This window comes from Sorex fumeus, unplaced genomic scaffold (genome assembly GCF_029834395.1).
Source record: "Sorex fumeus unplaced genomic scaffold, SorFum_2.1 ptg000067l, whole genome shotgun sequence".
In the NCBI taxonomy this organism is placed as follows: Eukaryota; Metazoa; Chordata; class Mammalia; order Eulipotyphla; family Soricidae; genus Sorex; species Sorex fumeus.
Genome location: NW_026606124.1, coordinates 4441355 through 4469276, shown reverse-complemented (window position 1 = coordinate 4469276; position 27922 = coordinate 4441355). Strand labels below are relative to the sequence as shown.

The following is a 27922-nucleotide window of genomic DNA, read 5'->3' as shown; positions in this document are numbered from 1 at the left end:
GGGGCAAAATCATTTACTCTCTGGAGACTTAATTTTTTTTTTTCTGTAATATAATAGTCCCTGAATTATTTGACTCTCGCCTCATGGGACTATTCACTGGAATAACTGGGGAGAAAACAATTCAATATAAATATGTATCAGATATACAGAAACAAACTATAATACATACAAATCACATATATCAATAAAACTGTATACAAATGTGGAATACACACATCCATGAACCCAAAACATAATTATGTTGTTGAGGCTGGAGAGATAATACAGTGAATATAGCCCTTATCTTTTATGCAACTGATCCAGGTTTGATCCCAAGTCATCAGGAGTGATCCCTGAGCACAGAATGAGGAGAAAACCCTGAACGTCGCCAGGTGTGGCCCCTAAACACTCTCTCTCTCTCGCTCTCTTGCGCTCTTGCTCTCTTGTGCTCTCGCTCTGTGTGTGTGTGTGTGTGTGTGTGTGTGTGTGTGTGTACACATATGTATGTAATTGTTTGAAAAAAAAAAAACAACAAGCGCACCGTGGCGTATTTGATATGCCAAAAACAGTAACAAGTCTCACAATGGAGACGTTACTGGTGCCCGCTCGCGCAAATCAATGAACAGTGGGAGGACAGTGCTACAGTGCTACAGGTTATGTAGTAAAACTTCAATGTATTTCATATGATCTAATTCCCTTTATCAGGGTTGCCCACACACAGTATTGCTTTAGGGCTTACCGCTGTTGATGCTTAGGGTAGCATATCAGATGCCAGATGCCAGGGATCAAACTTGATTGCTTGCAAAGTGCCTTAACCCCTGTATTATCTCTCAGCAATCCCCCTGCCCCCGCCCCATTCATTGTAAAATCGTGGAAGGAAGCAAACAAGTTGGAAACCAGCAATATAAGAAAAAAAAATCTGGCTTCCAATATGTATCCGATTGGTACTGATGTTGTCCCATCTCCTCCATTGTTAATGTTTTAGCAGAGTTGATGTTTCTGTTGATTCTGGGCCTTTCCCCACAAGATCCGTCCTCACCTTTCCTTCCCTGCTGCCTATTGTGAGGAGCTGACCCTCAAAATCCTTCCAGGCTCCTGCGTCAGTAGACTTCCACTGGATTAGCAAGTAGGAACAGTAGATTGGAGGATCTGAGGCAGAAACAGCAAATTTTCTTCCTCCCTCTTCCTTCTCAGCTTGAGGAAGCTCTGAGGAGTGGGAATGTGCTCTGGTAGCATCTCTTTATTGTTTCTGCCAGACTTCATTGGCAGCTTTCTCTGAATAACTTTGGCCTGGGGTAGTGGTCGTAACACACTTAATCAATGTAGCCTAGAGGTGGTCACAGCCTTTGCTCCAATGCATATCTCTGATTTGTCTTTTGGGCCTGTATAAATTTCTTCTATCTCCTGATCATTCAATTAAATTTCCCCCTTAATTATTTTTTAGTGAGTGAAACAAGCCTGTTTTTTTTTTTTTTTGGTCTCATACCGGGGATGCACAGAGGTTGCTTCTGGCTTTGCACTCAGGAATTACTCCTGGCGGTGCTTGGGGAGCCGTATGGGATGCTGGGAATTGAACCCAGGTCAGCCGCGTGCAAGGCAAATGCCTTACCCGCTGTACTATCGCTCCAGCTCCAAGCAAGGCTGTTGTAATTGAATGACATTTGCTTAGGAAAGTGTGAGAGGAGAGAAAGGGAGAAAATGTGTTGAAGAGAGAACACAGACTTCTCCAGGATAGGCGAGCAAAGAACCATAGAGACAAGCAAGTGAGAAACATGCACAAGAGAGAACACAGGTTTGAAGAGCAAGCCCCCGTTTTTTATTTGAAAAATGCAAAGAAAATTTCTTTGGGTTTTTTTTGGATCACACCTGCTCAGGTCTTACTCCTGACTCTGTGCTCAGGGATCACTTCTGGTGGGGCTCAGGGAACCATATGTGGTGCCAGGAATCAAATCCAAGTTAGCTGTATGCAGTGCAGCTGCAATACCCAGTGTACTATTGTTCTGGCCCCCTTAGCTATTTTAGAAAAATTTTCATCAAAATAATCTTAAGGCAGGAGCCAGAAGATAACACAGCAGTTAAGGATCATGTCTAGCATGCATCTCACTAGGGTACAATTCCAAATACCACATTGTCCTCCAGGTATTTCTGAATGTTGCCCCAGAGACCTCCCGACCCCCAGCACCCCTACCTGTCCTCCTGGGACCCCAGCACTGAAGGGTTCAAGCATCATAGCTTCCTCAGATGCCTATTTTGAACTGAAGTCCTGCTAGCCTACATTCACTAATCCCAACCCCTCCACACCCCAACTTTCTGAGTACTGTTTGGAAAAATATACCCCCCTCCCCCATTAAAAAAACTAAACCCAAAGTACAATCTGATTTTCTTTCATACAGTTACTTTCTAGTATTAGATTACTATGAAGGTTTGAGTTAGGATCATTCCTAAGAGAATTTGGTACCCAGGCAAATAAATGACTGGGAAAAAGAATTCTGGTGATCTCATATTTGTTTGATTGTAGGATTATTTAAGATATACATCTTGCTCATCCTTAAGTGGATAGAGAGGTCACAAACGTGTAGAATGGGAGCAGGAGAGTGGGAAGGCCATGAGTATGTTGTTGTCAGCCTTCTGCCCTCTGCCTTTGTGTTATTGAAAAGACAAGTGTGTGAGAGCTCGGAACATGAAAGTGGTCTTTGTGCAAATAATTAAGACTTTACTTTGTCTTCACTGATTGTGCTAGGAAGAGATATGTGGAAACAGGTCTTCTTATAAACAAATTACCTTAGTTTTAGCTCATCAGTTGGCCACCTCTGTGGTTATACACTCCAAAAATGTGGCGTCCTATATGACTTTTGCTTTGCTGTAAAATGGAAGTGACTCGGCTTGTATGTAAGTGTCCTCATCATTGTTTAGAAGCTCTTTCAAATAATGTAATTCTTGGTAGTAGTTGTGAAAGCATTAAGATTCCATATCCTTATTTGTAGAGGGAATTGGAGTGAGCAATGATTTGGAATGCAAGAAATTCAACTTTCACAGGTAAAATTCTAACTGAAAATTAGGATGCATAGCCCGTAGGGATTTGTAAGGTATTCAGAGTTTCCTCACCTTTGAAAATAAATACAATAAAAATAACAGTAACACTAGTTAACACTTCTTTAGGACTTAACATGTGACAGATAATATTTGAATCTCTAAATATGTATTCAGTCTCACTTATAGAGGATGAATGTTTAATTCATCCTCCCTTCCCCCATTTATAAGTATAATTCCTCCCTCTCTACACTCCTTTCAGTTCCTTACCTATCTATTATTTTGGGATCATACCCAGCTGTGTTCAGGAGTCTGCACTCAGGAATTACTTTTGTTGGTGCTCAGGGGACCATATGGAATTCTGGGGATTGAACCTGGATCGCCCACATGCAGAGCAAGTGCCCTACCTGCTGTACTATTGTTCTGGCCCTGCTCATCTCTACTTTTTCCATAGAGAAATACCATCATGGGGCTGGTGTGAGAGTATAGCAGGTAAGGCACTAGTATTGCATGTGGATGACTGAGTTCAGTTCCTTCTACTCAGGATGGTCCCCTGAGTTCTGCCTAGAATTATCCTTCAGCACAGAGCCAGGAATAAGCCTTGAGCACCACTGGGTTGTCCCCCCAAAATAAAGGGAAAATAATCATTCATATTTGTTCATAACTTTTTATCCCCTGTCCCCTCTACCAGGACTCTTTGCTCCACCTCTCTAAACCCTAACAGACTGTAAACTCCCTGAAAGCAGGTGGTTAGTTTTCTTCATTTTCAGATCTCAGTATCTGGCACATGGGAGGCATTCTTTGATTATTTATTGAATGAATGTCTCTACAGATTGAGGAAACAATTTATCATATAACAGTAATAGGAAGATATGAGGACACTTGAAATGATTTGTAAAGTCATGGATGAAACTGAAATTCTTTTCGTTTTTCAACAATCTCCAACTCCAGGAGTATGGCATGATTTTTAAACACTGCTTTGTGGTTCCTTTTCTTCTTGTGATCCTTAATATTTCATCTCATAAATGTCTTAAGCCCTCAAATTACTTTGCAAAGTGATCACTTTTCCCTTATTCCATTTTTCAGCCAGAGTGCATGAAATGATTTGACTTTCATTGTAAGATTTTTCTTTGTTGAGGGGATAGGGGAGTGGGGCATATGGAGACTGTATGTGGTGCTGGGATTTGACCCAGTGTTGGCAGGCTACAAGTTAAGCATCTTCACTTCCATACTTTTATTTCTCTGTCCCTTATTATAAAACTTTAATACAGAAGTCTCAAATTTGCATGTTTTTTTATTGTAAAAGAAAATACCTAGTGATTTTCTGAATTCAAATAGTTCTGTCTCTTTTTCGTTCTGATCCCTTGGTGGCAGAGGGTAACCTGTACAATTAATCTGAGTCCAAGATTTGTCACTGAGCTATTTGTCCCAGAGCTATTAAGTTCAATGTCACACACAGAATATTACACTACATACTTGGTTTTAAATTGGTGATTTGTATGGCCTTTGATAAGAAACTAATTCTGGAAATGGTTATGCAGAACAAGCATTACCAGTATCTAATGGTTTGTGTAAATTGAGGGAAAAGAAATGAAGGAAACAAAAATCAAAGAATCTGACATAGATTCCTGATTCTTTCCTTGATTGTTACTGACCTGCAGAAAAGACTTGCTTAGAGAATATGGGAAGTTAAAACACGGATGCCAGTTGTTTTAACAGTGGTTGTTTTTCTCTCTTCTTCTGCATACAGTTGTATTTAAACTTTTAATCTTAAATAATTTTAACTTAATTTCATTGATATAATTTATTTTTGGGAAGGAATGTTTAATATTACTTCAATTTTGTGTTCTGGTAACATTAACTTTGGGTTGTGGTACTCCCCTTTCTTTCACATTATGGAACTCTGGAATAATCATTTTCTATATTGATTTTTATCTTCTAAGGTTCATGGCGTTATAAATCCCTCTTGTCCCTGCTGTACCTTTTACTTTTTTCTGTTTTGTTTTTTGGGCTATACTTATTGGTGCGCAGGACTACCTGGCTCTGTGCTCAGGGGATCATATGTGGTACTAGGGATTGAACTTGGGTTAGCATTATGCAGAGCAATTGCTCTACCTCTCTACTTGCCGTGCTCTGGACCCATTTCCTTTTTTTTTTTTTTTAAAGCAGAGACTATCTCAAATACATAAAGATTCATAAAAAAACAATAGAAATATTTGTTCCTACTGACTGGATTTACAAAATGAAAAAATGTAGCTATGTATATTTTAAAATTCTTTTTGTTTTAGAATTTCTTGTTTTTGTTTTGAGGCCACACTTGGTGGTGGTTAGGTTTTACTCCTGCTTTTGTGCTCAGGGATCTCTCCTAGTGGGGCTCAGGCAGGGCATATGAGGTTTTGGGGGTTAATCCCAGGTCAGATACAAGCTAAGTGCCCTACCCACTATACTATCTCTTCTGGCCCCTATTTTAGAGACTGTAATTTATTTTTGAGAGAGAACCAAAGAGTTGAAGTCAACTTTTTCTATTTTCTGAATTTCATTCCTTTTTCTTTCTGTTGTTTCAGCATTAGCAGGGAATCTTCTCTTTTTAAACACAAACTTGTAATTTCTGTTCTTTTTAATGGTGTGTGTGTTGCTGGGGATTGAGCCCAGAGATGTGAGGCTCTACATCCCTGGCCCTGAAAAATACATTTTTGGGGGGTTGTGAGGGCCACATTCTGGTGCTCCAGGGGCCACATCTGGTGGTGCTGGGAGACCATATGTAGTGCTGGGATTTGAACCAGGGTTGCAGGGCTGGCCACAGCCACATACTAGGCTAGTGCTTTAATCTTTCTACCATCTCTCAGGTGCCCCCAAGTAATTTTTTAAATGAGTTTTTACCTACTTTTTTTGGGGGGGGACTCCCCAGCAGTGCTAGGGGTTACAATTAGCAGTACTGGGGTGGGGGGTGGTTATGCAGTGCAGGGATCTGAACTTGGGACCTCTGCATGTAGGGTTTATAGTCAAGCTTTTTGGACTATGTTGTGATTGCTGTGTTTTAAAGTTTTTTTGTGGAGCCTTATCCAGTGGTTCTGGGAGCAACTCTTGGGTCTGTTTGGGAGCTAATCCTAGTAGTGCTCAGGCACTTAATTCAGGGCTCACCCAGTATTAAGTCAAATTAATTATCTTATTTAGGGGTCACACCCATCGGTGCTCGGGGCTCTCTGACTCTGCATTCAGGTATCATTCCTGGTGGGATTCCAGGGACTTGGGTAGGCCACATGCAAGGCAAGCATCCTGTACTCTGTACTATCTCTTTGGCCACTGGTCCCTTTGTTGTTTTCGAGGTACACTCGATGGTGCTCAGGCATTAATCCTGGCTCTGCACTCAAGAATTACTCCTAGCTGTGTTTGGAGATTAGCTGGGTATCAAACCTCGGACAGCCTACCCTCTGTACTATTGCTCTGATCCTAGGCCCCCAGATTCCCCCCCCCCCTTTTTTTTATTGTTTGGGGCCACATCCTGCAGTGCTCAAGACTTAGTCCTGTCTCTGCACTCAGGGATCACAACTGACAGTGCTCAGAGGACCATACGTGGTTCCAGGGATCAAATCTGGTCTGGCCGTGTGCAAGGCAAGTGCCATACCACACTGTACAATCCAGCACTGTGTCTCATTTTAATAGTCTATTTTGTGCTTCAATAAAAATAACTTAAAAAAATATTTTGAGAGGCGATGCTTGGACCACAGTTGGTAGTTTTTAGGGCTTAATTCCTGACTCTGGTCAGGGATCACTCTTGGCCGTGCTCGGATGTGATATATGTGATGCTAGGAATTGAACTAGGGTCATTTGTGAGTGAGGCAAGCACTTTAACCCCTGTGCTAATTCTCAGCCTTAATAGTATATATTTTGTTTGGGGGTTACGCCCAGCAGTGCTCAGGGCTTATTCCTGGCTCTGTACTCAGGAATTACTCCTGGCTGGCTTGGGGAACCACATGGGGTGCTGGGGATTGAATCCTGATTGGACACATTTAAGGCAAGCACCCTGCCCTATAGTTTATCGGGGGCTGTACTATCTCTCTATCCTCTGATGCACTATATTCTTATAATCAGCAGTATAAAAAATTATGATATTATATTTGTTGTTATTTAGACATGAAAACAATACTGAAGAACTAACCATGACTCTTTATTTTGTCAAAATATGTTCACCCAGCCCCAGACTTTCCTATTTTGGAGAAGCAGAACTGGTTGATCCATCTTCACTATATCCGAAAAGATTATGAAGCATGCAAGGTGAGAGACTTATGATAACAGAAGAGATGAGAGACCTGCTTTAGCTAGGCAACTAACAGTGTCTGTGGCAGGTCCTGTCCTATTATGATGTGTAAGTCTTTGGTTCACACTTTTTGTGTCTTGCTTAGCTTTTTATCATGATGATAACTGCTTAAGAAATAGTCTCAAAATGTCAGTGGTCTCCAGTGACATTTATTCAGATTGTCTGTGGTCTGACTATGTGTAACTTCAGGCCTGGGGCTAGCTAGAGCCAGGGCCAGACATACTCGAAGTGTTCTCATTTCAGGATTAGACTGAAGCCACCTTTGGGAGCTTGTTGGTTTCATGACAAAAGGTATGTGTACAGCCCAGCAGGGTATTTAACTTTTTAATCTCTAGAGGGGGGGAAATAGTTCTTCCATGAGGTTTATTTTATGGTTCTGGGGTGCCAGGGATTGAATCCGGGTCGGCTGTGTACAAGGCAAGTGTCCTACCTGCTGAACTCTCTCTCCAGCCTGGTATCATCTTTTTTGGCATTTATATCTTTAGTGTTCTTGAGGTTTTGGTGTATTTAATTATATCTGTGTGTCATTTATACTCGTGTCAGCGAACAGAATTAGCAGTGCACTGTGCAACTCTTGAAAGATTTCTTTCAATATTTTTGTTCATTTGCCTTTTTGGATCTGCTATTTCCTTTCCCTCTCTCCTCAGCTTCTCACCTTTGTATTTCTTGAGAGTTGGGCTGTTCTTGATTCTTATTTCTGTACTATCTAGCCCTGCAGTGGGTGAGCCTGCCTATCTTCCTGTCTGCTGCCTACTTGCCTGCCTGCCTGCCTGCCTGCCTGTCTGCCACCCTCCCTCCCTGCCTCTCTGCCTCTCTATCCTCCTTACCTCCCTCTCCCTCCCTTCCCCTCTCCTCCCCTCCCCTCTTCTCTCCTCTCCTCTCCTCTTTTTTTTTTTAAATGTAGGAGTATTGCTATTTATTCAGCCATTGATTAGGCTGATTGAATTGGGCATGAACTCCACCTTTTTTTTCCCCTCTTTTTTTAATAAATTTATTTATTGAATCACCATAGGAGCAGTTACAAAGCTTTCGGGTTTAAGTCTCAGTCATACAGTGAAACACCCATACCTTCACCAGTGCCCATTTTCTACCACCAAAACCCCCAGTATACCCTCATCCCACACCCTCCCCCTACCTGTGGGGCAGATGATTTCCACATTACTCTCTCTCTACTTTGATTACATTCAATAGTTCGACACCAGACCCACCATTATTTTTGGGGATTTTACCCCAACATTCAGATCTACTGAAAAGGCAACAGTAGACAATTTGTTTTTTTTTCTTTTTTTTTTTCCCTTTTTTGAATCCTACCCGGAGATGCACAGGAGTTACTCCTGGTTCATGCGCTCAGGAATCTCTCCTGGCGGTGCTTGGGGGACCATATGGGATGCTGGGAATCGAACCTGGGTCTGCCGCATGCAAGGCAAATGCCCTACCTGCTGTGCTATTGCTCCAGCCCCGTCAATTTGTTTTCTATTGCTAGTTATGAATAACATATAATGTCGCACGGCCGCAATAGTGGCTGTGCAATTTTGGAATTCTGAAATTTTAACAATTAAATCTGGAGGGATTTCTGCCAAAACCTGCTAGGTTCCGAGATTTGTTCCTGAGTCTCTTGGATCATGACTGTTAAGCAGCTTGATCAGGAGCCAGAGAGGCCGTTCGTGTGTGGCCACTCGGGATCTCCTTGGGGTGGGGAGAAAAGGGCTGGCTCCAACCCATCCCGCGAGGCCCTGCCTGTTTCATCACTGCAGGCCCGATCCTGAAGGTCCAATGACCTCTGGAGGATGGTGGCCACCATGCTGCCAAGGGGGAGCAGGTGGAGGGACAGCATTCTTTCTCTCCTGGGGTGTCCCAGCGCTGGTAACCTGCTGTGGGAACCGGTTGCATTTCTGCCAAAAGCCGCTGGGTTCCAGGATTTGTTTCTGAGTCTGTGGGGTCATGGTCGTTAAGCTTGATCAGGATCCAGAGAGGCCGTTTGTGGGTGGCGGCTCGGGGTGTCATTGGGGTGGGGAGGAAAGGGCCGGCTCCACCCCCATCCTGTGAGGCCCCGTGTGTCTCGTCACTGTGGGCCCAAATCTTGTCCAATGGCCTCTGGAAGATGGCAGCCACTGAGCCGCCAGGGGAAACAGGCCAAGGCACAAAACCTGTTCCCACTTGGGGTGGCCCGGCGTTGGTAACCTACTGTGGGGACAGGATGTATTTCTGCCAAAAGGTGCTGGGTTCCGAGATTTGTTTCTGAGTCTCTGGGATCATGGCCGTTAAGCAGCTTGATCAAGAGCCAGAGAGGCCGTTCATGGGCAGTGACTCGGGGTCTCATTGGGTGGGCAGGAAAGGGCCGGTTCCACCCCCCACCACGTGGCCCCGCATGTCTCATCACTGTGGTCCCAAACCTGACTCTCCAGTGGCCTCTGGAAGATGGTGGCCACCAAGCTGCCAAAGGGGAGCAGGCAGAGGGACAACACCCTTTCTCCCCTGGGGTGGTCTGGCACCGGTAACGCATTGCGGGGACCAGACGCATCTCTGCCAAAAGCTGCTGGGTTCTGAGATTTGTTTCTGAGTCTGTGGGATCATGACCCTTAAGCAGTTCAATCAGGAACCAGAGAGGCCTTGCCTCCAATTATATAACTGAGCCGGAGGTGGTTTGTGGGTGTGTCTCCCACATACCTAACTTTTGGCTGTTCACTTTCTTGGTAAACTTTGCCCCAAGTTTTTGGGGTCTAGCCAAAGGCACAGCAGCAATTTTGGGGTATCTGAAAGTCTGAAGGCTCCATCAGGCTGCTGATGCACTCGCCTCACAGGTAAAGATTGACCTGCAGGCAGCACCATGCCCTCTCCTCTTTTTTTCTCTCTTTACCCCCCTCCCTCATTTTTGATGCCATACCTGGCAATGCTTAGGGTTTACTCCTGGCTCTGGCTCTGCACTCAGGGATCACTCCTGGGAGTGTACACGGGACCATATGAGTGTTATATATGAATTTATGTTATTTATAATAATCTACTATAATATCACATAATTTAAAAAACATCATCTGGGGCCAGAGGGCGACTACGGGAGGTAAAACACTTGCCTTGCACGCAGCTGACCTGGGTCTGAGCCTTGGCACCTGTATGGTTCCCCTGAGCCATCCAGGAGTGACTCCTAAGCGCAGAGCTGGGAGTTAGCCCTGAGCACTGCTGAATTGGTCTGAAAAAAAAAAAACAAAATAAAAAGAACAACCTCCCAAACCAAAACATCATTCACTATTGGACTAAGTAAAAGTCAAAAGTTTGTCAGAGGGGCTGAAGTGACAGTACGGTGGGTGAGGCATTTGCCTAGCATGTGGCCTGGGATCCATATGGTTCCCCCATGCAGAGCTAGGAATAACCCTTGACTTCTCTGGGTATGGTCCAAAAAGCCAAAACAAAACAAGTTTGTAAGATTGTAGCACTGTAGCACTGTTCTCTAGTTGTTCATCATTGTTCATCCATTTGCTTGAGCGGGCACCAGTGACTCCATTGTGAGACTTGTTACTGTTTTTGGCATATAGAATACAAGAGCCCTACCACGGGAGCTTGCCAGGCTCTGCCATGGGGGCGGGATACTCTCCGTAGCTTTCCGGGCTCTCCGAGAGGGATGAAGGATTCAAACCTGGGTCAGCCACATGTAAGGCAAACACCCTAACTGCTGTGCCCTAAATTTATAATTTTGTTTTATTAAAGCATTGTGATTTATAGAGTTATTCATAGTTAAGTTTTAGGCATGCAGTGTTTCAACAATGATCCCACCACTAGTGTCAACTTCCCTCCACCAACATTCTCTCCCATACCCTGCCTTCCCCCCAAGACCCTATATTTTTTTTCCTTTTTGGGTCACACCCAGTGACACTCAGAGGTTAATTCTGGCTCTGCACTTGGGAGTTCTTCCTGGAAGTGCTTGGGTGACCATATGGGATGCCAGGGATTGAAGCCGGCTGACCTGAATTCAAGGCAAATGCCCTACCTTCTGTAGGCCCCAGATCCTAAAATTTAAGATCAGCCACCTGTACTGCATAAGTCCCTAACAGACCTTGGAATTTGCAACAGTCTGTGCTGACAAGGGATGGGAAACGGTGTGCTCTGAGCTGTGTAAAGAAGCAGTTTACTCTTGTGTGGTATGTGGCTATAAGCCATGGCATCTTTAAAACATAAGTAAAATTTGTGGTTAATCTTGTAGAGTCAATTTAGTTCTTGGCTTTTGGACCACACTTGGTGATGCTTGTGGCTTTTTCATGGCTCTGCTCTCAGGGCTCAGTCCTGGTGGTCCCGGGGGGACCATGTGGGGTGCTGGGAATAGAACTTGAGCTGGATGTGTGCAAGGCAAGAACCTTACCTCCTGTTCAGTGTCTCTGGTTCAGTCTTGCAAGATTTTAATTGACACTTTGTAATGTAGCTTTAGAGTATGTGCAAGCTCCATTTTGTAATCATTAGTTGAATGGGTTTGGAGTTTTATGATCTATTGCGATCCCTGGGCCTAAGATGATGAAGTGAACGTCTGTCCTACTATCCTTCTTGAGTTAGCGATCGCATTTAGTATGAGGAACTTGAGCATAACATGGGGCACCAAGGATCAAAGCCAGGGCCTTACCCACTATACTGCTGCTCTGGACTCAGAAGTCGGTTTTTCATAGCTTTCTGATTTTCAGCTGTTGTTTAGGCAGTGATGTGGGTTTGACACCAGTTTGACACCTTTTCCTTATGAAATAAACTGAAGAAAGATGCCACAGGATTTAAGTCTTTGCTCGGTCTTTGCTCAGTTTCCAGCTTGCACAGGTGGGAGAAATCGGTTTGAAAAGCCGTTGTTAGCCTTCCCTTCTTTCAAGACTCTGCCTGGCTAACAAAACCAGGTGCTGTTGCAGTTGCTGCCCAACTCAAAAGGGACGTTGCACCAATTCTCCATAAATGACAAGGGATAATCAAAATAAAAGCAATAGTACAGTGGGTAGGGCGCTTGCCTTGCGTGTGGCCTTCCTGGGTTCAATCCCTGGCACCACATGTCACCCAGACCCTGCAGGACATGATCCCTGAGCACAGTGTAAGGAGTAAGCTTTGAGCATCGCATTAGGGGTAGTCCAGAAACCAAAAACAAGAAGTAGCAGTCATATCACTACCATAGTCACCAAGTTCTGAGCCTTCTTTTCCTGTCATGACATTGTTCATGTCTTAAGAGTCCTTACTTAGGGGCTGGAGCAATAGCACAGCAGGTAGGGCATTTGCCTTGCACGCGGCCAACCTGGGTTCAATTCCCAGCATCCCATATGGTCCCCTGAGCACCGCCAGGGGTAACTTCTGAGTACAGAGCCAGGAGTAACCCCTGTGCATCACCAGGTGTGACCCAAAAAGAAAAAATAAATAAATAAAGAGTCCTTACTTAGTCCGCATAATTTTACAGTAAATAGACTATGATTGCTTCTTGCTAAACTTACCAAGATTTTTTGATGACTTTTAGAATGGCTTTCACATGGCATTAGAAGCCTTCTTTAGCTGTCTTGTTCACCTCAGCTGCCACTGCCTTGCCTGTGTCTCTGACTTGAATTAAATGCTTGCCCACTGAGCTTCTTGAGCACATAGTGTTCCTGAGAGCCCCTCACTGTACTCGGGAATCTTCGTTCTTGTTTGATATTGCCTCTGTAGATTTGATATAGGGGTTTCCAAGCTCTTTCTTTAAGGTCATTTGGTAAACGCTTTAGGCTTTGCCGGTCACATACTTGCTGTCTCAGTTTCTTTATCTGCTCTTAAATAACATACGAAATACTAATAGCTTGAGATCTGTACAAATAGACTCTGTGGGTCAGATCTGGTCTGTTTGCCAACCAGTGTTGTAGAATACAGAACAAGAGGGTTAAAATTTTAAAAATTACAGATTATTTTATTAGAATCCTGGATTTATTACTTTGTTCCTTATTTATATTTATTTTTTTCTAAAGACAATTATTTATTTATAAAGACATATATTTATTGCTCAGAAATTCTTTTCTTTTTCTTTCAGGCTGTTATCAAAGAACAGCTTCAGGAAACTCAGGGGTTGTGTGAATATGCTATCTATGTACAAGGTAAAACATATTTTTCATCTTCTTGCTAAAGAAACACACTTTGCTTGATTATAGAAAAAAAGCAACCTTATAAAAAACTTGAAGTTCATGTTCCAGAGGTTGGTTTTCTTGTTTGATTTTTGGCCACATCCGCCTGTGCACAGGGCTGACTCCTGGCTCTGTGCTTAGGGATCACTCCTGGCAGGCACATAACCCAGTATGGGGTGCCAGGAATTAAATCTAGGTCTTCCACATGCCAGGCAAGCTCCCTACCACTGTGCTATCATTCTGGCCCTCCAGAGGCCTTATCCACCTCTTCCGTGTCCTGAAATTGGAACACAGCCCTTGTGCTTGATTCAGCTTCAGAAACTTCAGACACTATTAGATATTTTGCTACCAGGCTGGAGAGATAGTACAGTGGGTAGGGCTGTTGTTTTTCACGTGGCTGACCTGGGTTCGAGCTCTAGAGCCGCATATGGCTCTGAAACCTGCCAGTGATCCCTGAGTTCAGAGAGGAGTAAGCCCTGAGCATCATCGAGTGTTAACCAAAAGCAGTACAAAAAAATTTTTTTGTGGTTACCATCCTTCCTAGTTTCTGACCAGTATTCTTTTAGAATAGATATTATGGGCATCAATTTTAGGCCCAGAAGAGGCTTAAAGTGTTCCTGTAGTCAAGCTAAGAAAAATGTGGAAAGAGGACTTTTATAAGGAAAGTCAGGATAAAGGGAAGCTGTAATATACAGGATAAAAGGTAAAGGTAAAGGCCCTCCCTTGTTCGTCGATTTGCTCGAGTGGGCCCAGTAACGTCTCCATCGGGAGACTTTGTTGTTACTGTGTCTGGCATATCGAATACGTCACGGGGGGCTTGCCAGGCTCTGCCGTGCGGGCGAGATCCTCTCGGTAGCTGGCCGGGCTCTCCGAGAGGGGCGAAGGAATCGAACTCGGGTTGGCCATGTTGGCTGCGTGCAAGGCAAATGCCCTACCGCTGTGCTATCACTCCAGCTAATATACAGGATATAGATGAGAATTAATGAAATACATCAGAAACCAAATGTAGGAACCACTGAATGGAATTTTATCCTTTTGTGCCAAAAGAAATGGGTGTGTTGTGTGGGTTGGTGTTCATGCCATACTTGGCTGTGTTCAGGAGCTTATCAGGAGAGACCCTTGGCAGTGTTGTGTGCTGATTTAAAATTAAACCAACAGATTGCAAAGCAAGCATCACACTCTGTACTATCTCTTCAGCTCAACGTAACTTACATTTTTTCCAGAACTTTTAACTCAGTATAAACACATTCTTTTATTTACGACTTACTCCTTTTTTGGAGTAATATGTAATTTTCTGACATAAAAGAAAAAGCTTATTTCCAGTAGTGAAAGTTTTAGATTTTCAGCACTTCATAGTACTTTGATATTTACAAATCTTCTGAGAACTAGGTTTAGAAAATGTAGAGCAAGTTATTACTGGTTGCTATACTGAAAACAAAGTGTGAAGCATTATTATTACTTCATTTGCCAAAGTCTCTTTGTTGGATTTGGGTATTGATTTCACTTGCCCTGTTTGGATGTGCTCCGTGAAGTAGTATCAGGCGGTTATCGTGATAAAGAGAGTGTCTGATGGTAATTCCCAAGATTGTTCTCATTTTGAAGAGTTTGTCGGGGACTGGGGAGATAGTATGGCAATTAGGGCTCGTACTTTGGACACTGCTAACCCGGGTTTGAACCGCAGCATCCCATATGCCCATATAGTCCCTCCATATGCCAGAGTAATTCCTAAGGGCAGAGTCGGGAGTAACCCCTGAGCATTACTAGGTGTGGCCCCCAAAACAACAACAACAAAAGAATTTGTGGGACAGTTCACAAGCACCTGATTATCAGTGTTTTGGATGTTGGCCATGGAAGGAGTAGGTGGGTTTGGTTTGAAATTCCTAAGATTTTAGCCTGTTAACAACTTTGCTATTTTAGTTCCTCTGAAATAATATCTGATGTGGAAGCAAAGAACATGAGAACTGGGAGCCGGAGCGATAGTATAGCAGGGAGCCTTGCATGCGGCTGACCCAGGTTCGATCCCCAGCATCCCATATGGCCCCCCAAGCCCTGCCAGAGAATAGTTCTTGAGTGCAGAGCCATGAGTAACTTACCCCTGAGCATTGCCAGGTGTGACCCAAAAAGCCAAAAAAAAAAGAACCCCAACAGCATGCAAACCGGTATTCCGTGGGAATCAGGCCAACTGACTGGGGGAGAGCGGAGCGGGGGGGCAATGACTTTGGTGGAGGGAAGCATTCAGCCAGGAAGAGGGGGTGGTGCTGACAGGTAGTCAAGTGTCACGTGTGAGATTCTGTCAGCAGTAGTGCTGTAGTAGTGTAAACTGCAGTGCAGAAACTTACATATTAAAAAGTGGCCTTCATAGAAGCGGATGGATGGGAGGGAGGCCAGTGGGGGAGGAGGGGAAAGTGGTGACTGGAAGTGGGCACTGGTGAAGGGATCGGTGTTGAAACATTGTATGCCCAAAACCCAATTATGTATGACTTTGCAACTCATGTGACTAAATGAAAAAAAAAAACTGATTGCATTAAAAATTTACTTATCCAAAGAATTTCTTCAGTATTATTTCTTGCCTTAATTTTTCTGCTACCAGGCTCTGTTCTTTGCAGGAAAGAGGGAATGGTTTTATATATATATATATATATTTTTTTTTTTTTTTAATTTTTATTAGTGAAACACCATGAGGTACAGTTGTAGACTTACAAATTTTTGTGCTTGGGTTTCAGTTATATAATGATTGAGTACCCATCCCTCCACCGGTGCCCATTCTCCACCACCACTAATCCCAATATCCCTCCTATCCCCCCATCCCCCCACCCCACCCTGCCTCTGTTTTCTTGACAGCACTGATACTTCGCCTGGAAGGAAATATCCAAGAATCCCTCGAACTCTTTCAGACATGTGCTGTTCTTAGCCCTCTGTGTGCTGATAACCTCAAGCAAGTGGCCAGATCTTTGTGAGTATTGGCAGCCAGCAGGGCACTCAGAGAACAATGTCAGTGGTCAGGGAGAGGCTGCCTCTGCAGCCAGCAGGCGGCCACAGGGAGAGGTGCTTGAATGGTACACTAGCATCTACTTTAAAAGTAGAAATTAATTTTGTAATTAGAGAAAACAATACAACTTTATAACACTGTAGTCTATAGGAACTATTTCAAATACTGTATACTCTAGTTTAATTCGGGAATGCCAATATTCTTGTATAAGTAGTAACATCCTGTAGCACTGTCCTCCCATTTATCGATTTGCTGGATTGGCCACCAGTAACGTCTCCATTGTGAGACTTGTTGTTATTGTTTTTGTCATATTGAATACGCCACGGGGAGCTTGCCAGGCTCTGCCGTGCAGGTGGGATAGCTTGCCAGGCTCACCGAGAGGGACGGAGGAGTGGAACCTGGGTCGGCCACATGCAAGGCAAATGCCCTACCCTCTGTGCTATCGCTCCAGCCCAGTAACATCTTAGCCCCTAATATTGGCAACCCATGGAAGTTTTCCCATTCACTGTTCCAATCAATACTAGCAGATTTTTTACATGTGTGTGTATGTGTGTGTATGCGCGCGCGTGTGTGTGTTCATGCGTGTCACACTTGACTGTGATCAGGGCTTACTTCTGGCTCTGTGTTCAGGGATCATTCCTGGCTCTGGTAGGTGTGGGACCACAGGAAGTGCTAGGGATTGAACCCAGATGAACTTGATACATGGCAATTGCCTTATCCCTTGTGTTCTCTCTCTGGCTCAGTACTTTAAAAAAACGTTTATCAAGTCAATGTCCTAAAGATTCTTGGAGATAAACACCTTCAGAGTCTTTATAACCTGTTATGTACACCCCTTCCAGTGGTAAAGTATTCCATTGAAAGTATTTCACTTTCTTACCTAAACTGTCATTTATACGTGTACTGCCTTTGCCCAGAGCCAGTTTTTTCTGTCTCTTCAGAAGCATGATTTCATGTAATGGAGAGAGACTTAGGCTTGGAAGGAAAGGGCATGTCCTTAAATAGATTGATAAATGATGACAGCCCTTGCTTAGTATACTTTGATTTGGTTTGGTCTTTAAGCATTGTGAATCATAAATTAGGGAAGACTAAAATTTATGTAGAATCAGGACCAAGGTCCAGAACAGCTATCAATGATATCTCTACATTCTGATGTTGATTTATAGCAGATTTAGGTTTACCCCTGGCCAAACCAGCACAATCAGCTCACAGGAAAGAGTCTTCAAGAATTCTTTAAAAAGAATTAAATGTGGGACTAGTAACTTACTTTTATAAAAACTTCGAGTCAATAATTATGGAAAATGTATTTCTTCCACAGATTTCTTTTGGGAAAACATAAAGCTGCCACTGAAGTATATAATGAGGCTGCTAAACTTAACCAGAAAGACTGGGTCAGTAGGGATCTTTAAGTTCTTTGTTATTGGTAACATTGTATTGATTTTGTTGAAATTTTTTTGTTCAATTGACTTTTTTTTGTTACTGTTATTACTGAGTTCTTTCATGCTGAGATGTCTTACGTTTACCCTTGATTGATGCTGTGGGTAGGTCTGTGTTCAAGAATCTTGTTTCCTCATAACTGAGCAGATGTTGCTGCCTGTTTTCTGGCAAATTGTGTAGCGATACGCAGTCTGTTACCAGTCGCATGCTTTTTGAGAACCTCACTTTCCTTTTAGAAACTGTGAAATTTCCTTTTATCATGGGAGCCCCGAGAAGTTAGTAATAGTTGTGTAAGTGAGTTTCTTTGCTTTTTTTTCACCCTCCTCTGTGAACACTCTTTGAGGGACTTTGTCTGCCTGGATCAGAAATTTTTTTTCTGATAATTCTTTATTCCTCCCTCTGTCTCATTCAATACGTCAGGATGGTCTAACCAAAAATATTTTGACTGAACTTTGGGCATATCAAATTGGGTTTAACTTTTTTCATGAAATGAGAAGTCCAGATACAGTTGCTGACTGTGTTTCGGTTGTCCAGGTATGTCAAGAGTAAAGCCTTTTTCCTCTCATGGTTCCAAGATGCCTGCTCTCAGTCTTAAGTTACCGTAGTGGGAGCAGCAAAGAGAAAAAGACATAACCTGAATTGGGAAGCACAGCCTACCCAGACATTTCCATTAGACTTCTGCTTATATCATTAAGTACCCAGTTTGTAGGGGTTTTGTTGGTGTTGGTGTTTTGGGGGTCATACCGGGCTGTGCTCTGGTTCTGTGCTTTTCAGGGACAGTGATGGGAATGTGTGTACTCAAGGGAACACAGACTCAGGAAGAGCACCTGATTATTCTGCTTTTCTCTCTTTTAATCTGTAATTTTCTTTTTGGTATTGAGCTCATTTTATAGAATGAAATATATTTGAGTATGAAATTTAATAAAAAATTTACTGGGATCACACCTGTCTTCCTTTCTTTTATGTGCAGGAGATCTGTCATAACCTAGGAGTTTGCTACATTTACCTGAAACAGTTCAACAAGGTAATTTAGAGAAAGGTAGCCAGAATTGGGCAGGGAATTGTTCTGAGGATATGCTCGTTACCAAGATGTCATTGTTATTTTTGTGTTCTTTCCAGTTCTGGCAGAGAATTTTGGTAGTAGAAATTAGTGTTATATATACTTATTCCCCATTGATTGTCATTTTTCATTACTCTTTGCTTTTAGTATGAAAATGAAAAATTTTAGAAATTATAAATGGCAATCTTAAATTGCTTTTTTTTTCACCATCCCAATTTAATTTTCCAGTATAGAAACATACGTTTAATAAAACTTGGATGTCAAAAAATATTTTAATAGTTGATCAGTGGGCCAGCTGGGATCATCTGGGGTAGTGCTACTACCTGGGATGTCCTTTTTGATTTAGGAAATATTTCACGAGGTTTGAATGTCAAGAAGTAGAAAACACTCAGAAAGGAGGTCATTTGTCTTTCTGAGGTAATCCGCTCTCTCAGGCAGCCGCAGGGGCAGTCACTTTGTGTTGCTGTCTTGTTCCTGTCAGCAAGCACAGTTTGGGGTTTGGGGGCACTGAGGGTTATTTGCTAACATGGGATGCTCCTACCTTAGTACAGCACAAGCTCTCTTGACATTATTGCTGTACAAAGCCACTTGCCTCCCACTGTATGATTTGGTTTTCTTTATTCCACTAATCTTCTTAGGCGAAAGACCAGTTGCACAATGCCCTGCATCTTCACAAGCATGACCTGACTTACATAATGCTAGGGAAGATCCATTTGCTGGAGGGGGACTTGAACAAAGCCATCGAAATCTACAAGAAAGCTGTGGAGTAAGTGCTTCTTTAGAGAAATGAGAAACTGGAAAAAAAAAAAAGAAAATGGGGTAGATCAAGAATGTGTGGGTGATTATTACTCATTGTGTATCATCTACAAGAAAAGGTTAGCCCCCAATAGCTTATGTGAGGAAGATTTTGTAGTCTCTCCCAGCTGGTAATTTCTGCTCAACAGAGTTATCCTGAGATCCAGATTCCTTCTGTTTTAACCCACAGTTCTTTAGGCTGTTGTATTGATCTGCATGGTTAAAGCTGACTTAACTATAGTGCATCCATAGCCCAGGCTGTGGTGGGAGGCGGTGGGAGAGGAAGTTAAATACTCAATAAATAGCTTATAGTAAGTTGTAAATGGCCCAGAAGTTATATACCTTCTTATGCATCATTACTGTTTGGAGGCTACACCTAGCTGGCAGACAGACCCCAGTGCTCAGGTACACAGAGAATAGATTTTGGACTTCTGGCTGTCTGCCATTTTGTAGGTTGATAACCAATAAAATGGCAGTACTTGCGTGGTTGTGGTGCTCAGACACACTTGGCTGTGTATTCGAACTCGCAGAGCATTCTGGTATTGGGGGCTGAGACAGCAGAACTGCAGGGAGCATGCTGATGGCACCTGGTATCGACAACGCGGGCCTGAAGTCATTCTCGGGAGTTTCAGGGATAGCAGGGGGCAGGTTGCAGGAGGGCACCTCACTCTACACAAGTCTCATCCACATCAGCTTCCCTCTGCGTCTTTGTTGGTTGTAGGTTTTCACCAGAAAATACAGAACTTCTGACAACTTTAGGATTACTCTACTTAGAGGTAAGGAGAACTCTTTACTCATTCATGCGTTGATGTTAGAAATGCTTTTGAATTTGTAAATTTCCTGGTTTCCTTGCAGCTGATTGTACTTTATCTTTTTACTGAAAGTCATATTAAACACTTTGGTTTTGTTTTGTTTTGGGGTCATACCCCGCAATGCACAGGGCTTATCCTGACAGTGCTTGGGGGACCATATGGGATGCTGATTTTTAAACCTAGGTCGGTTGTGTTCAAGGCAAGCACCCTATCTGCTTTTACTGTCACTCTGGCACCTGTGGCAATTTTCTTACTCTCTCTACTTGATATTCTTTGCTAAAGAAATGAACTTTTATGTATTCATCTCAGAAGCATTTAGTTATACTTCTTATCTGACTAAGGGAAGAGAATACACGAAAGGCAGTTGATGAATGGGTGGGTGAACACTTTATTTTGGGGAGAAACTGTGTGGTACAAGCTAGCTCTAATTGTGAATGGGGTTTCTTTAGCATCATCACTTTTCTGTATTAGCTTGAATACCAGCCCAGGTTGCTCGAGCGGGCCCAGTAACGTCTCCATTGGAGACTTTGTTGTTACTGTGTCTGGCATATCGAATACGTCACGGGGGGCTTGCCAGGCTCTGCCGTGCGGGCGAGATACTCTGGGTAGCTGGCCGGGCTCTCCGAGAGGGGCGGAGGAACCGAACTCGGGTCGGCCATGTTGGCTGCGTGCAAGGCAAACGCCCTACCGCTGTGCTATCGCTCCAGCCCAAACTACCAAGGTAAAGGTAAAGGTAAAGGCCCTCCCGTTGATCGTCGATTTGCTCGAGCGGGCCCAGTAACGTCTCCATTGGAGACTTTGTTGTTACTGTGTCTGGCATATCGAATACTCTCGGTAGCTGGCCGGGCTCTCCGAGAGGGGCGGAGGAACCGAACTCGGGTCGGCCATGTTGGCTGCGTGCAAGGCAAACGCCCTACCGCTGTGCTATCGCTCCAGCCCATCCAAAGTAATAATAATAATAATAATAGGGCTGGAGCGATAGCACAGCGGTAGGGCGTTTGCCTTGCACGCAGCCAACATGGCCAACCCGAGTTCGGTTCCTCCGCTCCTCTCGGAGAGCCCGGCCAGCTACCCAGAGTATCTCGCCCGCACGGCAGAGCCTGGCAAGCTCCCCGTGACGTATTCGATATGCCAGACACAGTAACAACAAAGTCTCCAATGGAGACGTTACTGGGCCCGCTCTAGCAAATCGATGAACAACGGGAGGGCCTTTACCTTTTTTTACCAGCCCAGGTATCCCTGGGGAGTCTTTCCCCCTCCCTCAGTTGATCCTGTCTTTAACTCTGCCTGTGAGGCCTTTCTGGCCTCTTTTTCTCTTTAGAAGGAATTGGAGCTTAACCCTTCCTGGACTTTCGCCTGAGAGGCTGCCCCAATGGATGTGAGGCTAACTGGGTGTTTTGTATCCAGAGCAGCACTAGAGTAGCAGAGATAGTTACTAGCTAGTGAATGGATAATTTGTTCTTACTCGGGAACAGTTTTGCCAGTCTTATATGGAGTGACAAACACCAATGTAAAGATTTTTAGTTATTCTCCTACTTATCAGATGTCTGTTGCTTTATTTTTGACAAGAAAACTATGTTTCTGTTCAGGGGGAGGGTGACTGGACTCCTTAACTTCTGTCCCATGTCAGTTCTTTGGTTTGCTTTTTCTCCAAGCTTGGCATTTACCAGAAGGCATTTGAACATCTTGGAAATGCACTGACTTACGACCCTACGAACTATAAGGTACCGCAGCCCGTCAAAGACTGTGTAGCCCCAGGAAGCATTTTGAATACCTGAGAAATTTCCTTTTTCTTAGGTAAATTATCACTAACCATAGCTCTTTTTGTCACTAACCATACTATTTATTGAAAATACTGTGAAGTACTGATGTTCTGCTTAATTTGTAAAAAGGACACATTTGTTGTAATAAGCCTATCATTGCCTAGAAAGTGAAGTTGTGGTACTTGTAAATGTTACTTAGGAAATTAGCAATCCTTAGAACTACTGCCAAAAGTAATTCTGTTGCAGTGATTCTAGATTCCTAATGAAGTTGAGACAGCAGTTTTTGTCCAGATGAAATTATGGATGAGAATCCTCAAATGAATAAGGGAGATGCAGCAAAACAGGCTTTTGCTTGAAGAGCACAAACTCATTCCGGTCTGGGAAATCATCTGAGTGTGATTCAGCTTCCTGCCTGCCTTTCCTCCCTTAGAGAAATGAAAAGGCTGCATTATTGGGCCAAGAAGCTGACTCACCTTTGGCACAAGATCTGCACCATTAGTGGGTAAATCAGATGTTGTAGTTCTACTTGTCGGAGGCAGAAATTTTTAGCCTTTTTTACTCTCATGGCCTAGTGGTGGAAAACCTCTGCACCCAGCAGGGGTGGTTTTACCTAAAGGTTCCTGATACCCTGTGCTGTCAAGAGAGCCACATTTGGTTTTCATGACATGCCCCTTGAAAATATCCCAAGAGCTGGCATATGTTCATGAAAGGCCTTTTCAGCCCTGTTTGTGCTGCCCCCAGGAAGGAAACTTCATTGCTGCGACCTTTTTGGAGGGACAGAATCATCAACATTCCCTCTCTGCATTTTAGGCCATCCTAGCGGCAGGTAGCATGATGCAGACCCACGCAGACTTTGACGTTGCCCTCACCAAGTACAGAGTAGTAGCATGTGCTGTTCCTGAAAGTCCTCCACTCTGGAATAACATTGGAATGTGTTTCTTCGGCAAGAAGAAATATGTGGCAGTGAGTGCCTCCTCATTTTCCTTGTGGATCTGTGAACTTGCCCCAGCATCTGAGTGAGTGCCCTTTTCCCCTGCAGGCTATCAGCTGTCTGAAACGAGCCAACTACTTGGCACCCTTTGACTGGAAGATTCTGTTTAATTTGGGCCTGGTCCATTTGACCATGCAGCAGTACGCATCGGCTTTTCATTTTCTCAGCGCAGCTATCAACTTCCAGCCAAAGATGGGGGAGCTTTACATGCTGTTGGCTGGTAAGAGACAGCTAGGCCACAGTTAGTTACTACTGCCATCTCTTAGGGTTGGTAAGAAGGTTTTGTAAATAAAGAGCCAATAAATAGTATTGTTAATAATGCTATTATTATATATAATGATTACACATAACTATAATTATTTTACTATAAACATTAAAAAATATATATATTTTGGGGCCACACTGGGCAATGCTCAGTGGTTACTCTTGGCTCTGCACTCGGGACCACATGGGGTGCTGGGGATCGAACTTGAATTGGCTATGTAAAAGGCAAGTGCCCTATCTGCTATACTATTTTTACTATAAATAAACTTTTGAAATGTTCTTTCTGGGCCTGCTATTTCTACATATACTAAATATAGTGTCGGGGCTGGAGCAGTAGTACAGCAGGTAGGGCGTCTGCCTTGCATGCAGCCGATCCAGGTTCAATCCCCGGCATCCCATATGCTCCCCTGAGCACCAGTAGGAGAAATTCCTGAATGCAGAGCTAGGAGTAACCACTGAGCATTGCTGGGTGCAACCCAAAAAGAAAACAAACTAAACATACTCAAAAGCTCCAAAGCAGTTTCTGTGTTCTCACAGTAGTCTTTTAATTTTTTAAAAATTAAGTCACTATAGATCACAAAGTTGGGCTGGAGAACAGCGGATAGAGCATTTGCCTTGCACATGACTGACCCAGATTTGATTCCTCTGTCCCTCTCGGAGAGCCCGGCAAACTTCCGAGAGTATCCCGCCTGCACAACAGAGCCTGGCAAGCTCCCCATTCAAAATGCCAAAAACAGTAACCACAAGTCTCACAATGGAGACATTCCTGGTGCCCGCTCGAGCAAATCCACAAACAATGGGAGGACAGTGCTACAGATCACAAAGTTATTCATGATTAGGTTTCAGGCATACAGTGTTTCAACACCAGCCCCTTCACCAATGATCACTTCCTGCCACCAATGTCTTACAGTTGTCTTCAGCTGAATTTTTATGGGTCTTTACTGTGGAGATGCTATTTCAAAAGAAAGGTTGTAAGACATAAAAACAAATGGGGACACAGGAATGTAACCAAAGAGCCATACCATAAGGCATAAGCAGTCATTCTAACTTCACAAAACGATGGCTTTCACATGAAAAGACAAGCTAGAATTCAGTATCATGGAGTAGCCAGGGGCCACTGAACAGAGGCATGAGGCTATAAAACTGTGGTGTTCCCTGCAGGTAGCAGGCAACAGTGTTACATACAGAATATAGTGGAGATGAGGCAGGAAAGGTAGGGTGGGATCTGGTGGAAACTGCTTCAGAAGCACAATCCAAGGACTCTACACTTGATTTAGAGGCCATGTTTTTCACATTCCATTCCTAGATCTGTCTCAAGTGTTGACAGAACTGAGTGGGCAGTGTTTCCAGAGCAGCTCTGTTTGTTGTAGATCTGACTTCAGAAGATACTTATTTTAAGGGGGGGAGTGTCCTATTGCCAAACAAATTTAAAGAGCATGGTTATGGGTGATGGAGAAGCAGGGAGGACTTTTAAGTAGAACAGTCAGATGATGAGCTGTGGGAAAAGTGGAAAGCCTGAAAGGACTGACTAATGATGCCAGGAGCTGAGAGGGCAAAGGTGGAGTTAACGTTAAGTAGTGGGATATTGATCCACTCTATTCATTCTAGCTGCAGTGTTCTCTTTCTTTGTTGCAGTGGCTCTGACCAATTTGGAAGATACAGAGAATGCTAAGAAAGCTTACTCAGAAGCAGTGCGTCTGGACAAGTAAGCGGGTGTTGGGAGTGGACTCTGCAGAGCCACACGGGGGCGCCCGTGCTGCCTGCGTTGGCCGCCCGGCTCTCTGCTAGGCTTGTTCGTAGCCTCAGCAGGAATTTTCTTTCTGAGAAAATATTTCTGGCCTGATGTCAGTAAAACAGACTGTGCTGCTGAAATATGAGCTGGAACTACAAAGATAAACTTGGCTTTTAGGCCTTATTCCCCTGGCCTGGTCTCTGCCAGCAGCAGGTTGGGGAGCGCCTTTCCTGTTGCTCCCTGGTGGTCTTTGTCGAGGACGGAAATCTTAATCTTGGGCCCAGTACCTTTTTGTTGGGCAGTTTCTTGATTCTTGTCACAGGTCCCCACAAGCATGTATGTTTCCGCTGGTTAGAGAGGCTGGCCCTGTAGAATCTGTTTGTTTGCCACAGGTGTAACCCTTTAGTAAACCTGAACTACGCGGTGCTCCTGTACAACTGCGGGGAGAAGAGAGGTGCCCTGGCCCAGTACCAGGAGATGGAGAAGAAAGTCAACCTGCTCAAGGACAGCGTGTCTCTAGACTTTGACCCTGAGGTATGTCTCTTATTAGCTCCCTGGAGTCGTAAGCAAGCTGTCAGAGACTTGATTGACTGATTGAGTCCACGTAATCCAAATAGAGGGTGGTAGATGCTAACTAATGTTTACTTTGGTGTTCTTGGTAGCACAAATTAGTAAAATACGAAGACTTCCTAGAAAATAGTACCAGAGTTAAAGGGGCCTGTTCTGCATGTGGCTGACCCTAGTTTGAGCACTGCCAGGTCACAGGTAGAAATAAGTTGAAGTTAAGGGTTATCTGTTACCAGTAACAGAACTGGAATCAGGATCTATCTTGAAGACTTCCTCTTACTACTTATGTCGGAAAGGCAGTAGCTTAACCCAGTAACAAACCAAATGTGAATTTCACATCTGGTGTGAACTTCTGTCTTCCATTGTTCTGTGTTCTTTCTTTGAGGTTGTTTTCATTGCTTAATTCCCTTGAATGCTAGAACTGATAGATGTTATTTCAGCTATCCTTATGGTGGAAGGGCTTGTCTCGGCCAGTCACGCTGACTCTTTCTTCTTGTGTGGGATAAGATGGTGGACATGGCCCAGAAGTTGGGAGCTGCTCTCCAGGTTGGGGAGGCACTAGTCTGGACTAAACCAGCTAAAGACCCCAAATCAAAGCAACGGACCACTTCAACCAGCAAACCTGCCAGTTCCCAGCAGCCTCTGGGCTCTAATCAAGCTCTCGGACGGGCTATGTCTTCAGCAGCTGCATACAGGAAGCTCCCTTCAGGTAGGAGGTCATATCAAGGCCCACGGTGGCTTGTTTCCTAAGGACATTTTGTGGCCCTTGAATGATAAGGGCTCCTAGTAGGCTTAGTTGGACAGTCAACACAGTCTTTATGAGTCAGAAAAAAATTAGTAGTTTTGCTTAAACTTCCAGTGTCTAGTCCGAATAGGATAGTAGCCACATACTTAGTGAACCATTGAAAGCACGCTTGTTTTTCTTCAGTTACGGTGTCCTTTTATAGCTACAAAGGTGAATCATGGTCTGGGAATACAAATTTCTTTCTGGCGTAGTGAAGCTACTTGCTTGTTTCTAGGTACTGGAGGCAGCACACTCCAGCTCCCAAAAGAACCATCTCTTCCGCTCGAGCCAGCCGTGGAAGCTCATCCAACGGAAGCAGCAGCACAAATCAGAGAAAAATAGGAACGAGCTGACCCCCCAGAAGTAGGGGGTTCTTTGGCGAGGATGTAGCAGAATTAGATGCAGGCAGAGTGGAGCCTGGTGCATGAAGGTGATCAGGAGGGGCCCCGGGAACCAGAAGGAAAGCAGCCAGATCAGTCCTTTAAGAACTGAGAGCCAGCAGGGCACACGACACTGTGTGCTTCTGAAAGGGAGGTGTGACACAGACCTCTGCCCCATCATGACCATGAGGCCTTGGGTTAGCTGAGGCGACCCTCAGGTATTTCAGCTCCAGGGCTACTTGGATTAATCATCCAGTTACATAGTTTTTGAAAAATGGAAAATACCTCTGAATTGAGGCCCAGCCTGCTGAGTGAATTTCCAGCGTCACTTGCAGAAGGGAATCCAGAACAAGTCCAGTTCTTGAGAGAGGTCACAATGTATAGCGCCAGATCGTGTCAGTGTAAGAATGAAGGAGTTTTATGTAAAATAATCAATGATATCACAGGCCAGATACTATCGATATTCTATGTAATGTGTATGTCCTTTTTAGAATAAAGATTATGTGCTGTCATTCCTTTGAGAAAGTTATTCAGGCATAAAAATGAGAGATTACAATAAAAAGTTTAAAAAGAACCTGTGGTCTTAGTTTTTCCTATTTCCAAGTCTAGCTTGAAACTGAAGGAGTCTGCAGCTCAGAAGTCAGCAAGTCAGCATGTGGCAGAACTTGGCCAGTACCTCCTGCACCCGAACAAGCCCATGCCCGCGTCCACCTCAGTGTGGAGGGAGTATAGCTGCCCTATTTTTTTGGTACTTTTTGGGTCACACCCAGTGATCCTCAGGGGTTACTCCTGGCTCTGCACTTGGGAATTACTCTTGGCAGTGCTTGGGGGACCTTATGGGATTTCAGGGATTGAACCCAGATTGGCCATGTGCAAGGCAAATGCCCTACATGCTATATTACCACTCCAGTCCCTAGACCAGAGCT

General features: G+C 43.9%; 1 protein-coding gene across 1 annotated transcript in view; it reads left to right on the top strand.

Moving 5' to 3' along the window:
* BBS4 (Bardet-Biedl syndrome 4) overlaps nt 1–27567 on the top strand; it is a 47919-nt gene extending 20352 nt beyond the window's left edge. Inside the window, exons 3-16 of the mRNA XM_056128744.1 lie at nt 7205–7284; nt 13335–13398; nt 16267–16378; nt 17730–17802; nt 18819–18872; nt 19547–19674; nt 20425–20479; nt 22171–22239; nt 23089–23241; nt 23318–23489; nt 25169–25238; nt 25658–25799; nt 26340–26541; nt 26852–27567. Of these exons, the coding sequence (XP_055984719.1) occupies nt 7205–7284; nt 13335–13398; nt 16267–16378; nt 17730–17802; nt 18819–18872; nt 19547–19674; nt 20425–20479; nt 22171–22239; nt 23089–23241; nt 23318–23489; nt 25169–25238; nt 25658–25799; nt 26340–26541; nt 26852–26958 (1481 nt within the window). The 3' untranslated portion in view covers nt 26959–27567. The remainder of the gene's footprint in view (nt 1–7204; nt 7285–13334; nt 13399–16266; nt 16379–17729; nt 17803–18818; nt 18873–19546; nt 19675–20424; nt 20480–22170; nt 22240–23088; nt 23242–23317; nt 23490–25168; nt 25239–25657; nt 25800–26339; nt 26542–26851) is intronic.
* The last annotated feature ends 355 nt before the right edge of the window (nt 27568–27922 follow it).